At 45.7% G+C, this 17,267-nt stretch overlaps 1 protein-coding gene across 1 annotated transcript in view; it reads right to left on the reverse strand.

Moving 5' to 3' along the window:
• WTIP (WT1 interacting protein) overlaps positions 1-17,267 on the reverse strand; it is a 78,729-nt gene that overhangs the window by 25,321 nt on the left and 36,141 nt on the right. The window contains exon 3 of the mRNA XM_083794712.1: positions 7-74. Coding sequence (XP_083650838.1) covers positions 7-74 — 68 coding nt within the window. The remainder of the gene's footprint in view (positions 1-6; positions 75-17,267) is intronic.

A 17,267-nucleotide genomic window follows, 5' to 3' on the forward strand; every position in this document is an offset into this window, starting at 1 on the left:
ACTTACTAGGAAGTCTTCTTCACAGTACACCTTGCCATTGACATTGTAGAATGCTTTTCCTCGTAGTCTTCTCCCTGTTAAAACAGTGTGCCGTCAGTTTTCTGTACTCTGCTCTGAAACCCAGTTGTTCAGGATGCCAAACAAAAAGTACACCCTGCTGCACGTGTTAGCATGGCCAGTTCCTTGGCTTCTCTCCTCCCTGCAACGTCCATCCAAATAAATGGATGAGGATTAGGCTCCAGTCTCCATCCTGCATTCGCAAATTCCTAATCAACTAAACATTACTTGTAAGCAAAAATGATGGAACCCAGATCATTTCAATTCCTGGAAATTTTGAAATCTAAAACCAATGAAGATTATTCTGGATGAAAGGCTCATTTGTAAATTGCAACAATCTTCTTAGCAAGTGAAATCACACCTAGCATAGATCCATTGGAATCAACATCAGTGACGTACTTGTCTCTAAAGGACCACAAACATGGAATACAGCATATGGATGTGCCTGTCACCTTTAAAAATATTAATACATTAATCACCGTCACAACAGCCACACCCAGAGCTTCCTGTGATATTAAAGCAATACGAGGCATATATGATGGAGAGGACAGAAAATCACACTGAAAACAAGAGTTTTCATTTTTGAGTTTGAACATTTGCTATTGCGTTAAAGCTGGCTGAACTCTACTGACAATGCTTGTGATCATCACAAACTGATGGCTCCCTTTAGAGTTAAGAAATACACAACAGACTCCAGAGAGTCCCAACAAAAAAGGATTTAAAAAAGGAACCCAGAAATCACTGAACCCAACCAGATTTCAGATATGACAGATCAGATCCCTGCCTTACGCCAAAGCTGCTACGTTGAAGGCAATGAGATTTTATCAATGTAAAACCAGTGAGCGAGGATGGAAACCACTGACTCACCTTATTTCTACTCTGTGTCAGGGTGCCAGTGACCAAAGCTCCCAAATATTTGGGTGCTCTTGTGAGCCATTTGCAGCCTTGGCAAGCAGATGGCATGGTGCATACTGTGGGCTGCATACCAGCTGCTGATGGCAGTGCACACCAACAACACTGCCAGGGATACAGAGCAATGAAAAGGGCAAAAGACTGTACTTATAGGTCAACAGACAACCTGTCCCAGGTCACTGCTGAAGCTTTTATTTCACAGAACAAGCTTGGACTTCTCCAAAACAGAGTAGCTGCACCGTAAACACCGCCTATTTGTGGAGGGTTCAACTCTCAGGGCCAGCAAGCTGAGCCAATTGGCCAAGCACAGAGGGGCAGAAGTGCTCTCCACGGTTTCCATAAACAATGTTGAGGAAAATATGATTAATTTTCAGTGTTTAAAAGTGCCTTTTACACGTTGCCACTGCGATCCGATCCTGGGAAACAGTGTGTGGCACAAAAAAGTTGGGATCTGGGCTGATGCTTTTGGGAAATCACATGCTGCATGTGGTCGTCTGGCGGTTTTACTGTCGTGGCAGAGGGAAATGCTTCTTTTGTGTGCACATTCTTGGGCTGTCGATCTCACAGGCTGCTGTCTCCATACTGCTGGTAGGTGGAGTCAACTCTTATTTGTCTTTCCAGCTGCCTGGTAGCTCTGGTGGGGACCAGGAGCCCAGTGGCGTAGGCAATGCACTCAGACTGTCAATCTGCTCTGAGGCGCTGAGGTAAAACTGGTCCATGCCATATGTCACAGAAACACAACACTGGGCCAGGACAGCCCTCAGGGGACCGTGGGGCCTCCCTAGGCTGGCACAGGAGCAACCACCTCTAGATCTCCCCTGCTGCTTATCCAGCTGTTCTTAAACCTGTCCCTTGAAAGCTTTGTCACTGCCCTTCCTAGCTTGCTCTTGGTCTTTCTCACTGAAAGCACAGGCTTCTTTTCTTAATATCTAACTGCAGTTGTCAAGGACATAGTATCTTTACACCCTCCCTATGCAGATGCTGGAGAAGCCATTTCCCACTTGACTGCCACATCTCCCAGCTCACGGCGCTGAGAAGGGCCCTGTACAAAACTATAAATATGCTTCAGGTGACCTTCAAGCGCTAGTCAGTCCCTGTGAGGACCTGCTCGAAGTTAAACCCAGGTGCACCACCAGCACCACCACCAGCCTTTACCTCAGGTGCCAGCACCAGCAGGGCAGTACAAATGCCCAAGGCCCACCAAGAGTCTCTCAGGTCTCCTCAATGCCACCGGTTTGTGTGGTGGTGTCGTTGTCTCTCACCATGCCTCTGAGCAGTGCTCGTGCCAGCTGCTGGGCAGTCACATCCCTGTGGGGGTGTGGAGGCCCAGCAGGCCCGGAACCAGGCAAGGGCACACCTGGCCAGGGAAGGAATCTGCTGCCAGAAAAGAAAACAAGAACTGCTGCCCTGATGCCTTTACCCAAATAGAAATGAAGGTGCTAACAATAAACTAACGTAAAAGTAAGGGAAGGAAGAAAAGGCAAGAGGTCAGAACAGCTTTTTAAAGGCCATCTTGGCTCTGCCAGTCCTGGCCCGGACACAGGGCCTGCCGTCAGATGGTGGAAGTGAAGCGGCCGCTCCCAGGCCGCAGCCTGGGCTTTGATGTGCTGAGGCAGCACCTTGCCGTGCCCACACACACTGCCTGCACAGGTGCAGGGCCAGGGCATTTGCTTCAGGTGGTGAAGCTCTGGCCATCATCCTCACCACACACCCATTATGGTTAGAGGCAGCAGAGATAATTAGGGACAAATTGTGAACTCTGTTGCTGGAAGGATCTCTGCAGGAAAGGAATGCCCTCAGTAAGGGCAGGCATCAGCATCTCCTGAGGCACGGCAGAAAGTTAACGAGAACCCGTGTGTCCTGCTTTAGGTCTCAGTGTGCAGACCCCGGCAGCATTCAGGTTGCAGAAGGACCAGGTCCTTCTATTTTGTTAGCACAGCACTCTGGCAGAAGTCAATGGTCCGAGGCTTCCCTGACCAGGAAGGAGTAGGAAGCCTAGGACCCAATGCAAACACACCAAAAAGGATGTTTTGGACTGGCTCTCAGCAATGCCTGTGCTATCAAACGTGTTTGGCAGCTGATTGCTGGGTGACATGAAACAACCTCACCTCACCCAAGCACAGCAAAGCTGCGAGTCCCTTTGTCAGCCACTGCACAACTTGTGGGCCACTGCTCACTGATTACACACGGCGCAGCAAATCCTCCAACCTGCCAAACACAGACACCCAACCTCCCTTTCCATACAGCTGATGTGGTAAAAAAGTCTGTTTTATACGCTCACAGAGCAGCACCTTTCTGAAGTGAGAAAAAATACCATTTTCCAGCTGAAAAAAACAAGCTGCCTATTAGGGAACTGACTTGCCTAAACTCATAAAGAAAGCGAGTCGCTTACTCACATGATAATTACTATTATTAGCAATAATTAATATGATTGACAGGCCTGTTACCTTAGAGGAATTTCATTCAGGGATAGCGCAATAATTATCTCAAACAAGAAGCAGCAAGTTATCACACAAACAGCATGGTCTTCACTATTTTGGCTTCTACATACTGCGTCTTACAAATAAAGGCAAAAACACACGTTCCTTTTGCCCTCCAGAAGCATCTGCTGAATGACAGCGTTGCACACAGTCAGACATGAAGCTGTGTACCAGTGGGTGCAGGGCCTGGTAGGCTGGGGCAGCTGCCTGAGCTCCATCAGCCAGGCAACACAGCTTCACTTCTTGAGGCACTGGAGTTACTCCGGGCCTGTGCAGCACTAGTCTGTTCCATGGAGCTGTAGCCTATTATTGTCAATCAAGCAAAGATTTCAAGTTTTTTCAAAAAACTCGCATTGCTTTAGCCAACTGAGTCAAGTGCCTGGCCAGCTAGACAAGGCAAAGACATCCTGCCCACTGGTACAGAGAACCTGCTGCTTGGTTTTCCTTGGAATGACTGAGCACAGCCAAGTCCGGGTTACTATTTGCTTTCATAATAGTGAAACAAAAGTCAGAGTTTCTAACAAAACTTGAAGCAACTTGCAGATAGCTCATTATAATAATAATGAGCACTTTTAATAAGCAGCCTAGCAGAGGGTTCACAAGTATGGGGTTTCACAAGCACTGTGCTTCTTTCCTCTTTTAGCTGGATACCCACCTTGGCACATCCGCCCTGTCAGACCAGTTTTTGGCAGCAGCAGGGAAGAGGCTCAGTTTCAGACCCGACCGGAGCAGCAGCAGTTCGGCCAGGACCGTGCAGGGGGACCACACAGGTCCAAAGACAGGGGCAGAACACCGCCCAGCCTGCAGCCCAGGCACAGACATCAAACATCAGCTGTTACAGGGAAGCCCTTTTTTCCCTGAGTGCTCTTTAGCCTCGCTTACTGTAGAAAACAAACCTTATGCACTCAAAGTGACAACACCTGCCCACCGACTAACTTGTTGATGAGGTAGAGTGCTCCAGGATAACAAGGGTCCATCATATCAGGCAGAGACCTTCCCAGTGAAGGAGGAGACATTTCAGGTAGACACTCTAGTACTCAGTAAAAAGTAAGCCGGAAATTACTCTGTTCCAAGGAATGATCACAATCAGTGTTTGCAACCAGGACAACAAACATGCAAAAGAAAGCACTCTTTTTGGAATTTTCTTTTAAAATATAAAATCAGAAAAAGCTCTAGATCTTTAACATATATTTTCACATTTAACCAGTTTGTAAGTTTCTGGCATTTAAGTGTGCCTAATAATTACTTCCTGCACAATTTTTATGTCCTGTGTGCTGCATCTAAAAGGAAGGATCAGGAGAACTGTTGCTTTAGCAAGGGACTCAACTGAAAGATGGGGCTTGCAAAAGGAAAAACGACCCACAGTTGACACATGTTGTCCACAACTATTCTCTCCAGTCTCCACAACACTTTGCTGGGTGGTGAAAACACACCAGCCAGGAAGCCAAGATGGGGTAAAACTTTTTCCAACAGTTTCAAAAGCTGCTCCAGGCCCTCACGGAACAAAATGTGAATCAGACCGGGTTTTACAGTCTCAAGGAGAAGCTCCAAGTGCTGAAAATGTCCTGCTCCTTCCCCAGCAGCGCTGAAAGCATCTTCAAAGCCCTTCTGGCCGCTGCTAGCAGTGGGGGATTTGCCTACGGGGAGGTGAGTATATCAAGTCTCAGCCTTCAGTGGTAGATCTCCAGCCTCACACGGGATGATGCAACCAAATCAGGGGCCGACCCCCCCTCTCCTTTGTAGAACAGGAGATAGCCACGTCTCACTGTCACAGCATGGTTATTAGACCTAATTACTGTTTGCAGCATGCTTTGAAGTTGAAAAGTGCCAAGCATTATTATAATATTTTAAGTACTTTGATGATTAAAAACATGCAACTGTTGGGTAATAATCATGATTTGCTAGTATTGTAGTGTAAGCAAGTTCATGTGAGAAGTCTGCATTGTCTCAGTGGCTGACGCTACTTAAAAACAAACAGCTCCCCTCTGACATAATGGGAATGCTGCAGCAGTCTCAGCCTCGCCTTCCAGATAACGCCCGGCGCGTCCCTGAGACTACCAGCGTGCTGAAAAAACACACCGGCATGCTTCCTTGCCATCGGGAGCTCCGCTGGGGTATTTTAGATACATGTGCCTCTTGTAACTTCATGCTGGAAGGTTTCAGCATTAGGCGGGGGGAACAAAGCGCAAGATGACTAATAATATCCTTTTTATTTCTCATGTTACAGCTGTATGGAACAAGAGGCCTGTATTTTACTCAGAAAATGTAATTAAAACCTCCCGGTACAGAGCGCAATCGAAGAGGTCGGCTGTATTGCTGCTAGAGATAAGAAAACTTCCTTCGTTAAAGCAGAGCTAATTAAAAGCCTGAACAGCCAAAGCTATCGCCACAGAATATTATTTGAGTACCTGCTATTCCTGTTTGCTGCAGACATGCCTGGGTAGGTCTGACCACACACGAGCACAGACCTCGCCTCTGCCGCTGCTTCTCCCATGGGGGCACGGCCCCCCCCTGGCCCCGCGCAGGCAGCAAGGTGCAAGACCAGGCGGGTGCTGCACTGCTGCGGCACCTCTCCACCAGCTGCAGGCACAGCAGCGGCACTGAGGACGTGCTCAAGACCCTGGCACAGCCCAGCGCTGCTCCCAGGAACCTTGGTGAGGATTTCCACACTCTCAAAGTTCTGGTCCACAACTCATGCGGCTTTCTGAGCACGTCAGCCCCTGGCTCTTCATGCCTGACCGACCAACGGATTGTGCGTATCTGTTTTATTTAGCGATGTTAAACATGGACCTAATTGCTTGTTAACAGCTTCAGATGCCATCTCTGCAGCAACTGATGGGACATCACCATCATTATTGTCTTATGTTAGCATCCTAAGCAAGCCTCTCAAAGCATTCAGACGAAGCGAAATGTAAATATAGAGGAAGGATTAATACACAACATTTGCTCAAATATTTCACAACTCCTTAAGAGACAAGGGAAGTTCCCACATATTACGCCAGGGCCCCATTTGAGTGAAACCAGACTAGTCACAGGTAGCTGAGGCTGAGCAGCAGTTGTGTTTGCTTGCCTGCTGTCCTGCAGCCAGAGCTGCCACTACAAGAGATTCGTCACCTGTGGGTCCTATCACGAACCCTGTGCCAGGGCAATCGGTGCCAAGAGATCTGTGCTAGGTGCTGCAGACACCATCACGATAGCACAGGGTGCCACAATGGGGACCCCCGTCCCTAGCATTACACTGAACTTTCGGGTGCAGATGCTGCAGCTTTTCTTGCCATGCAAGGTGCCAGCCGCTCTCTGAAGAGCATGTGTGCACTCTCTGAAAATACACAGCCACTGAGTTTGCCTTCTGATAGCTTCAGACAGATTCGGATTTCAAAAATGCCAGGTTAAAAATTTAGGTATGCATTTTAGCGACTGAGAAGCAAGGACCAAGAGAACCCAAACGGTGAAAGGCGAATGCAATATCCAGCATCTGATCTGTTCTCTGTAAACCCTGAGGCCAGAACACTTGTATGTCTGAAAAGCAGAAGCTAAAAATAAAATCAGAAGCTGACACTTCAAGAGAAATACCAAGTTTTACAAACATGGAATAAAACCTTGAAAATATTAAAAACCAACAACCCATTTCTGTTACATCCTCTACCAGTTATCACAGGATAAAACCGATGCTGGATTTCATCCAGGAGAAGTATTTTCTTTCACTAAGTAGAGGAGACTCATCTGTCCAGGAATTAAAGATGTGCCAGAAGAAAACAAAAGCTTCCAATACTTTTTATTTATTTGTTACTGTTTCTCCTTGACTCACATTTGAGTTTGGGCCTGCAGTTCTCCACCCCTCCCTCTGGTTTATGAGGGAGATCTGCACAGGGATTTTCTTTCCTTGGGGTTTCTGCTACTCCACCCACTAGAAAATGGGGAGTACCAAGGCTGCTTTAGCTCCTGAATAACTGTTAATTACATTTTTCTTCTCCATCTCCTACAGGGGACTCGCACAAAGCCACCGAGCAACGTGAGCACAACCTCTCCACAAGTAAGAAGAGCTGGGTCTGCAGAGCCCCGAGCTGGACCCGCGGCCCCAGTAGCGGGGTGCAGCCGCGGGGCAGAACCTCTTTGTACTGGAGAAGGAGCCACGGCGCAGAGCTGCGCTCCAACTCCACGCCCTGCAACTGGGGTGGGTGAAATTTCCATCCCCCCCCGCCCGGTCCCCTCCTCACAATGCTCAGTTGCTCGGGCTTTGTGAAAGGAGGGGTGAATTTCTAGGGCTTTCAGGGTTTTTAAGACAGAAAAAAAAAATCAATGCCAAATTCCTTTGAATAGAAGATACTGCGTGTTGGCAGAAGCCACTTTTCACAGACTGCAGCCGTTTGAAATCTGAAACACTAAAAAGTGGCTACTGTGGATGTGCTGTATTCTTCTTTTCAAAGCAATCTGGCACACAATTTTGGTCCCCCGTTTCAGGACCCAATCCTGCATTCCTTTCACGCTCAGACTCCCATTGACTTTAAGGAATGCAGGATTGGATCCTAAATGTGTGCTTTACTCACACAATAGCTCCTCATGGTTACGATCTATTGAGAAAGGCACACTTTAAAAACCATTTGGAATTGCAGGCTCATCCACCAGGCCAGAATACTTGTAAAGATCTTCCATTATTTCAGGAAAAATGCTTGGTGTGTGAATTATACACACACATACATTCACGCATTTTTCTGGTTTCAAGCTGCAGGCACAGCTTAGCTTGAGATGCATCAAAATATTTTGAGCTGGCCTGATAGCTAATAAAGAAACCACGTGTAAATTCAGTTTTCAAAAAAAAAAACACCAAAACTCCAGGGAAAAAGAAAACACTAAAGCAAACATATAAGCAGCTGAATCTTTAGGACGGTTTTTCAGAGAACATTTGTAAAGCCTTTAAAGACCTGCACTGGCTAAGACAAAACAGAGTCTTGCACTGTTATTTTTGAGGATGCTGTAGATTGAGTTACGAGGCTATTACGATGCAAATCTCAAATGTACAAGCTTTTTACTTGGCCATAAACACAAAACAGTATACATTGTCCTTTCAGAAGAAAAGGTTTGCTGCTAAAATAGCAGAAGCCCTACGTAAATAACCAACATTCTTTCTGACTGAGGTCACTGACTTGGCCTATTCAATTCCGGGCTAGTCTGGGATTTGACAATCTAAGCAGGGGAGAGGCCCTTTCCTTTTTTTCAAAAGAATGCTGGGATTTTATTTGAAATTTAAACTCTTGCAAACAAAAGGTGGCATCGTATGCTAGAGGCCTATGAAGGTGGAGTACAGGATGTGTATTGTTTTCTCCCTTTACATAGATTCTTTCAGGAAAGAGTATTCAGAGTCTGTGAACAAATTCTAATCAAATATTATCATCAGGTAGGCAGAAATAGTAATATATGAATTAACAGTTTTAAGAGATTAGGAGACTTACTTTTTAAAAGTATGGGTCCAGGGCAAGTATAAAAATTTGTGTGATAATTTAAAATAATGTATTTAAAACATCTTTAAAAATCTTAACTGAAAATCCCTCCATAGCCTAAATTCCTATACCAACTCTTATTTGTATGCTAAAAAATTACCTCTTGGTGCAAATTAGCTGTGACTGCAAAGTAGCATCCTTTTCCATCTGTCTCAGGTTGGTCTGTCCTGAAAAGGCAGATGGCAGTTAGCAGTTTTTCCTCCTGGCTCCTCTTGCCCAGCTCTTGTCTGGGCACTCACAGAAGTACCCCCTTGAACAAAACAAGGACCAATTCTTTTTTGCGCTGCTAACCAGGCTCTGCGCTGCCTGCCGCAGACAGCTATGCTAAGCTGTCTTTGCAGGTGGTGTAAACCGTCACAGCATCACTGAGTTCATCACAATTTATACAAGCTGCAGACCTGTCCCAAGGTACTATCTTCAGCAGAAAGAACTCCTGTCTTTGCTATGTGCTAGCTCACATGTGGTAAAACCCAGATGAAAACAAGGCACTTTATCATTTTGACATGTTTGTAGCTCAAGGTAAACTCTAGACTCTCTTCTGCAGTTTACCTTAACCTGCCATGATGTCAAAATGAAAAACTTTATTACCTTCTCTCGGATTTTGCCTCATGTCAGCTAGCATGCTGAAGAGAACATCCTTCTATCCAGAAAGCACCCTGTTGCTGCCAAGAAGCCTTGCATTTGTGCTCATAGGTTGGTAACGTGTCTTGCTCTGACCACTGTGCAGCATTCATCAACACCAAAGTCAGCAGGCCCAGGACTGGGTGGAGAGGATGTGGAGGTATGTTTCTGCCCAACCTAGCTGTGTGACACCAACTGTCAGTCTCCAGCCTGACTATGTAGATAGATAGCTAACATCTTTTGTTACCTTGCTGGAAAACTCCACCTTTCTTGGCAGGGTATCCACAATCTCTGTGCCATGTTTACTCTACTGTGGAATTCTCTCTTCCTTTCTCTGTCCTCCTCCTCTCCTGTCAGGTTATTTAACCAAAAGGTTACTTAATGCTGCAGGGACTAGAGGATCTCTGACCTCTGGTATTTGGGCAAAGCGTTCCTGTGCAGACCATATTATAAACTTCATAGATACTTTCAAGCTTCCATATAATTTGCAGAAGTTAAAATTTGGCAGATGTTTCCTTTCTTTCCCCACTTATGTATTTATTCTATCCCATACCACCCATCAATTCCAGGGTTAAGGCATAAATTATTTCCATGGAGCTCTGACAGATGAACTTACTTTTAAAAAGGAGCTGGTAAAAATGTAAGCCAAGCATGTATTTAAAAACAGAAGTGCAACAGCCTGCAGTGATCTAATAGCTATTTTTGGCCTATATGTATTAACTGATACATTAAAATATATTTCTTTATAAGCTAGCAAGCAGACACAGTAACAGAGAAATGTAAAATAAAGCTCCAAATGTACATGAATTAGGATTATTTTTTAGGGCTGGGTTCACAAATGCAAGTAACATCATAAACAATTGAAAAATGACACAGATCACTGGGTAAAAGCCACTGGAGGCCTTCCCACCACCCAACAAGCTGGAAGGGAAAGGGGCATAGCTCTGCCCCCAAGGTAGCTTCCACTGTGGGAAGCTTTCGTGGCTCCATCACAGACCCAGCTTGTTATCAACAATGAATTCAACTTTTCCAGCTGCTGCCTGTGAGCCGGGACTTAAAAGAGTACTTGTCTTATCACGCTATCCCAGGGGTCCCAGTGTCAGCCCATTCTAAGGCAAAATACATCCATCACCAAACCCCAGTCTGTTCCAGGCCAAGTCTTCCCAGCTTTGCAGGATGCAACCTTCCGAAGCAGCCCAGCTAGCCGTTACCCACGGAACGTGGTGGGTGGTTTTATTTAAGCTCCACTAAGAACCACCGCAATGGCAGCAGCAAGGATCTCTCCAGCACAGCATCCTGTCTCCAACTCTGGCCAAGAGTGGAAGCTAAATGGGAAAGAGCCTTAGAAGGAGGGCTCGCACCGGCTGATGCGTTCCCAAGAATAACCTCTCAGCTTCCAGCTACCAGCACTTAAGGCCTTCCTGCACCGTGGGTTGCATCAGAACTATTATGTTTAATAGCCTCGCTGGACCAATCCTTCTTTAATTTGTCTAATTCCTCTATGAGCTCATTTATACTCCTGGCCTCCACTGTCCCTATGGCAGTGAGTTCCACAATTTCATTATGCATTGTATGAAGTGTTCCCTTTTGTTTGTTTTAAACCTCCGCTGATCTCAGCTTCTGGTGCTTCCTGCAGAATGGGGCAGCCTCTACAGCCACCAGACCAGAGAGCAGCATTGTAAATCAAACCCTGAAACTTCAGTCTTGACCTGCACCCAGCAATGGACAAGGTGCAGGCCCACAGACACAGCTGGTATTTTTATCTAGTAGCCTTTTGAAACTCCACACTAAGGCCCTCATTGTACAACACAGAAGTGGACACATACGTGGAACTGATGGTCCCTGACTCAGAAACTTCTCGCTGCGCACGAGCTCCCTGCGGGAGGTGTGACTAAGCCACCAAGTTCTGCATGGCCTCAAGTTCAGGAACTGTCTTCATGAAGAGTGAACTGCTGTACTCCACACCAGAATTAATTTCTACGGGAATACAGCCAAAAGAAGAAGCCACTGTATTCCAGTAAAACTAAACGGAGGGAAAGGAGAAAAAAAAAAAAGTCATTTAATCCCTTCTGCTATCTGGACATTCAGAGCAGGAATCTACCAGAGACCTGACAACTACCAAAAGTTAGGTGAATGAGGGCACTGCAGACCCCTCACCATTGCCACCAATTCCTTCTTGCAAGTCCTTATTCTCTTTTTCTTTCCAGTTCAGCCTCAACTAAAAATCATAGCTTAGCCTGGCTCTGAAGATGATGTTTGGAAACGTGATCAAGAGCTGGTACAATGAAACGAGTCAGATGGACAAATATCACCCCTGCACCAAGCGAGATGCAGCATCACCTTCTCTCCTACCAGTTTATGCATAAAAGTATGCTGAACACAAGGAATGGACACAGCCCAATCCTGTTGCAACGTGCAACAGTGCCTCAAGGGAGATGAGCAATTTCCCTAAACTATCTTCTGAGTTGTCTCAGAGAAACAAGAATGGATTTGCACAGGAACAGTTTACTTTCTTCCTCCCAGTAGCATCGTATGCGTCAGCACCACGCTGTGAGTAGCATCAAAGGGTGCTGCTGCTGGACCTAAACACGCTGGTAGTGCTTGAGTCACATCCAACACCAATGGCACCCATGCGTTTGTGAAATGAAGCTCAGAACGCTCACATTCTCATTCCAAGATAAATCTCTGCAATAACATGAGATTGTTGAGATTGGCAGTACCTAGAGATGGAATCTTGAGCAACAGCTTAAATTCTTTTCTTCATGTGATAATGAAAGTTCATCATCTGTAAAAGGGGAACTACATACATTCTGTGTGAGCACCAAAACTGCTAAGAAGTCTTAGACAGGTTAGTACTGGACAGTGGGGAAAAATCTAAATACTCTCAGGATGACAAAGCATTAAAATGTTCTGCCAGCCCTGAAGCACAGTCTTTGGGTTTAGATTACTTAGCAGGAAGTTTGAAAGAACTGGACAGAGAGACAACTCTTCCCTTGTTCACACTAGCGAATGATTACACTGATGTTAATAATGTCACTCCAGATTTATTCTGCATAACTTCAGGCAAACCTTGCAGCATCTTAGATGTGTTTTGGTGACACTCTAGTATACTTTGCTGTTGATAACATACAATTGAAAACTATAATTGTACTGAATTACTGACATGAAGAGGGGCTTGCCCAGCCAATTCAAAATATAATCAGAAAACTGCCCTCCCAAACGGCCTGTCCTTGATATTTTGTGGCAGCCTGACCCCAGTTTCCTGCACAAGGTCACATTAAAACTAAAAGCACAAGCAGATTTCAAGACAGAGCGCTGAATAGGCAGGACTCCTGATAACACACTTGCTTCTTCTGGAACTCAGGTACAATAAAGATATTGTTCCTTTAATGCTTAGATTTCCTTTTAAGAAGTATGTGAGGTTTCAGCCAATTCTCCCCAACGATTAGTTCAGGATGAATGTACTTAACTCAGGATTCAGCTGGAAAGAGCCCAAGTAGATGCAATCAATTTTCCACTAAATCCACTTCCTTCCCCGCTTCCCTACCCAGCATGAGACATCAGCTTGCCACTACAGCCAGTGGTGACTAAGACGATGAAAACCTCTGCCTTCATCCATGTTTATATCAAACTTAGTTATTCCCTCTTTTGATTTTCCCTGGTTTTGTTTTCTCATGTCCCATTCACTAGCCCAAACCTTGGGCTGGAAGACTTTGGGTGGAAAGGCAGCTATGGAGCAAACCACAAATGCGCTGGTTGCTATAAGCACCAAGTTATTCCTTATTCCCGTACAGAACCAGCTGTTGAATTTCACTGATAAATGGCAACTTTCCCCTCTGCACATCATTTACCCCAAGGTGTTAATGTGCCAGTTCTGTATGCCTGCATCTAAGCTGTACTCTCTCCCTGTCCAACACTGAATTATCTTCACCATCATCATGTAAACGCCACAGTACTTCTGAGATATTAGCCACTGGCCACTTTATTTGAGCCAGCCCCATACACCACTGCCTGAAAAACAACAGGGATGATTTGCTACTAGAATTTTAAAAAGGTAAAAGACATCTTTTCTTTTTTCAAAATCAAGGCTTAGAAAACACAATGTCTGGCTCTCATCTACGTGCCTTCTTAAAGGTTTAAGTAGACAGCTTCCAACCTCATTTCTCCAAGTGTATAAACTCTCCTTTGTTGAATAACTTGCAGAAACGGCAAAAGAAGTCCTACTGGCTGTGTATTCATCTAGAGCAGCAGTCTCCAAACTTCTTAGATCGTGCTGCCCTATCATTAAGAATTTTTTGAGCATGCACCCCTAACGTACATATACTTGTTCATAAATTATATAAAAAGGCTATGAAATTCTAAGGTTTTCTTCTTGCAACCCAGTAGATCATTTAGCACATCCCCCGGGATGCATGCACCCTACTGCTCTGGAAAACACTGGGTTGTTAATACTGATCCAGCAAATTGTTTCCATAGGCCTGAATTTACACTGCTGTGGTTCCTAACGTCAGGAATCCACTGACTCACTCTAAGCTATTTGCATTATTTCCAGGAAGAGTTTTGCAGGGACCGCAGTTGGAAAAACGACAGGGCAGTGTATCCAGGCAGCCAGCAAGGTAACTGAGGTCCTATGGCTGCATCCCACCCAATGTTAGGAACATGCCATACTTGCGATTTCAAATGCACCGATAGACAACCATTTACACACAGCAGACAGTAATCAAAACCGATTGCTAAATCCATCCATGGTTTTAAATCGGTATTAATCAAATGCCTTTGCTCAGGTACAATTAAAGAGCTGGCAGACCTCCTGTCAGCAGCTGTATTCTGCACGCAGGCAAGCACTGAGTCACCTACACCAAGCCAGCCAGCTGCGCTGGCAGACACCAGCGGTAACTGGTGATTTTATTTCTTCTTACAGGAAAAACTCTAAAAGTATCTTTCCTCAGTTTCTTTGCCTATTTCTTGCCTAGCTCATCATTCGCTTCTATCGTTATTATTCCAAACAGTGCAAATTCACAGGACTGCGGCAAACAGAGTCGAGGCTTGATAGTTTTAGGCAAGAAAAATCAGCCTGGGGGCTTGTGTGGGGGGAAAGGGAGAGAGAAGCAAGCCTCAGGAGGGAACCAGAGCAGGGAGCACTGCAGGAGGCAGGCAGGGTGCCGGGGCAGCCGGGAGCCTCTTCCCGAACACGGCCGGGCTGCAGGCGAGGGATGGAGGAAGAAGCAGAGGAGGGCAGGGCTAGGTACCAGCCAGCTGAGTCATGGGGGAAGCAGCAATCAGAAGAGATAGGGAGGTAAGGATGTGGTTGGTTGGGGCCCGGAACAGAAGGGGAAGGAATAAGTATTTTTTTTGGTGCATCAATAAAGGGAGCTCGTGCAGATGTAGCAGGATGGTGCACAAGGCAGCAGGGCGAGCCCTTGCAGAGTGCCCAGCTCAGATGCCTCCACGCCACCATCACTCCATGCAATGAACAGGAAGAGGGAAGAGAACATTTGTGAGACATGAAACCTGTTCTCATGAGCCTGCTGCTAATGCCACGAGGCAGTGAGCGCTCTCAGGGGACTCTGGAAATGATTTCACAAGGCCCCAGTAACCTCACAACCAACCAAGCTTACCATACGGTTTGAATGCATCTCAGAGGCCATGACTCCATCAGCAGCCTCTCCTACGCCCTCCTCCCAGATTGCATGAGGCAACAGGAGTACTTGCAAAACGGCTCAGCAGAAATTCCTTTGCAAGCATAAACAATGCTTACTACTTCTGGTAAGCTTCCACATCTCTTTAGTTCCATCACACAAATTAAAAGTTAAATGCAAACGTGCTGAGCTACACCTTCACCTGTTACTCTGCTCTGCGGGACGTGGCAGCAGACTTTGCCGTTTCAGCTCGGAGGGCTGTCGTTCTGTCACCCAAAAACAGCAATGTCACGGGCGAAATGCTGAAGCACCTGAGCCTCCACGGCCCCAAACGACAGTAGCAATTACTCTGGCCCAGGGCCACAGACCTGTTCCCTGAGCACTAAACAGCCGCGGGAAGAAGAGGAGAGCCAAGTACCAGGTACTTGCACAGAGCATTTATTAGGGGGTGCTGGCCCCAGCCAGACTGCTTCACCCTCAGCAGCCCAGCACCAGCTCGCAGAGGCGCGCTGATAGCGCAGCGTATCACATTGTCTGCTGGCTGCCAAAGCACACTGACTGTGCTCAATCAGATACTGGTCCTGCGAACTGCCAAATACAGTCAATAATCCTATAAATGGAGGAGCACTGAGTGCAGACTGGACATTGGCCATGAGGGAGGGCCGTGGTGGGGTTCTGCTTCAGGTTTGTTTTTGGAAAGGAGTTGTTGCACCTAATTCAGCACTGGGCGATTGAGTTTGCAAGCATGGAGATTTCTTATTTTTGTGCGAGTTCAACACAAGGCACCCACGGAGAAGCTTCACTCTAGTAAAACAGGAGTTTCTCATGAAAACCATAAATTAATTCCTTGCTATTTCTGGCATTGCATTCATAATTAAAATTACTTGCTTTTTACACAGGAACAGGCTCACCTAGGGAGCACTGTCAGTGTGAGTGGAGAAGACTCCTGATGCTCTGCTAAGAGCTAATGCTACTCCCCACAAAGGCAAAGGTACTTCGGCAGTAACCAGAACTGGATATGGCCACGAATGATGATAAATCTAAAAAGTCCCAGTAGAAGTTCTGCTCAAAGGCAGGATTTTCAGGAAATGAGATATTTATTGGAATGGGAAAAAATGCTTTCTGGGTAAGATCAAACATACCACGTTTTTCTCCTGCTCTGTGTTTGGAGTGAGAGAAGCAGAGAGGAAACCCTACCTGGGTTATAACCGAGCTAAAGTTTCCTGAGAAGTCTAAGGATGGGAGATGGCATCCACCACTGATAAATAACTCTGGAAAGTGACCTATAGAAGTCAATTTACCAGAACCAAGCTGGTTGTTTTATAACCGTAAGTTTATAAGCAAGCAAAACATTTGGCTCATGTCAAATACCAGGGGTCACCGAAGCACTTTCCTTGGTGCCCAAGGACAGCCCACTGGAGCTATAATCAGCCAATCCTCCCGAGTCCCGTCAGTTAAATGAGAAAAAATTTATGGTTGTTTATGTAGGCTTTGCGCCAAGCCCGTTTCTCTGATAAGCTTCTCTGGTGCATTTGTGTCTCACATCCGATTCAGAGAGTCTTCCGAATACTGGAAACAGCATTCCTTGGATACTTAAATTAAAAACACAATGTCGGGCTTGGACAGGGGAATGGGAACCCATGCACTAAGGGCTCTGGGGAACAGTGCTCGGAAAATAGTCTTTTTTAAATCTTGCATTAGTCCATGTATTTAATGACATATAATCCTCAAAATATTCTTTCACAAACTTTAAATACGCATTATTTGAGAAAGTAATTATTTTCAGTAGCACACTGCAACAGCTGTATGGCTTGGATGCCAGATACTATAAGTGGTTCCTCCCACAAATGCATCTATTTGTGATATAATTATTTCAGAATTTACATAACTTGTCACTGAACTGATGCTTCTAACTCAGGATCTCAAATTCTCTTCAAAATATTAAGGAAATCAGCCCAGTATCACTCCTGTGAGATAGGCAGAAAGAATTAGCCACATAGGAAAAGTGAGACAGGTTAAGTGATCTGCCCAAGATGACAACAAGGCTGTGGTAGAGTGGA

The sequence above is a fragment of the Anser anser genome (genome assembly GCF_964211835.1).
Source record: "Anser anser genome assembly, chromosome: 11".
Classification (NCBI taxonomy): Eukaryota; Metazoa; Chordata; class Aves; order Anseriformes; family Anatidae; genus Anser; species Anser anser.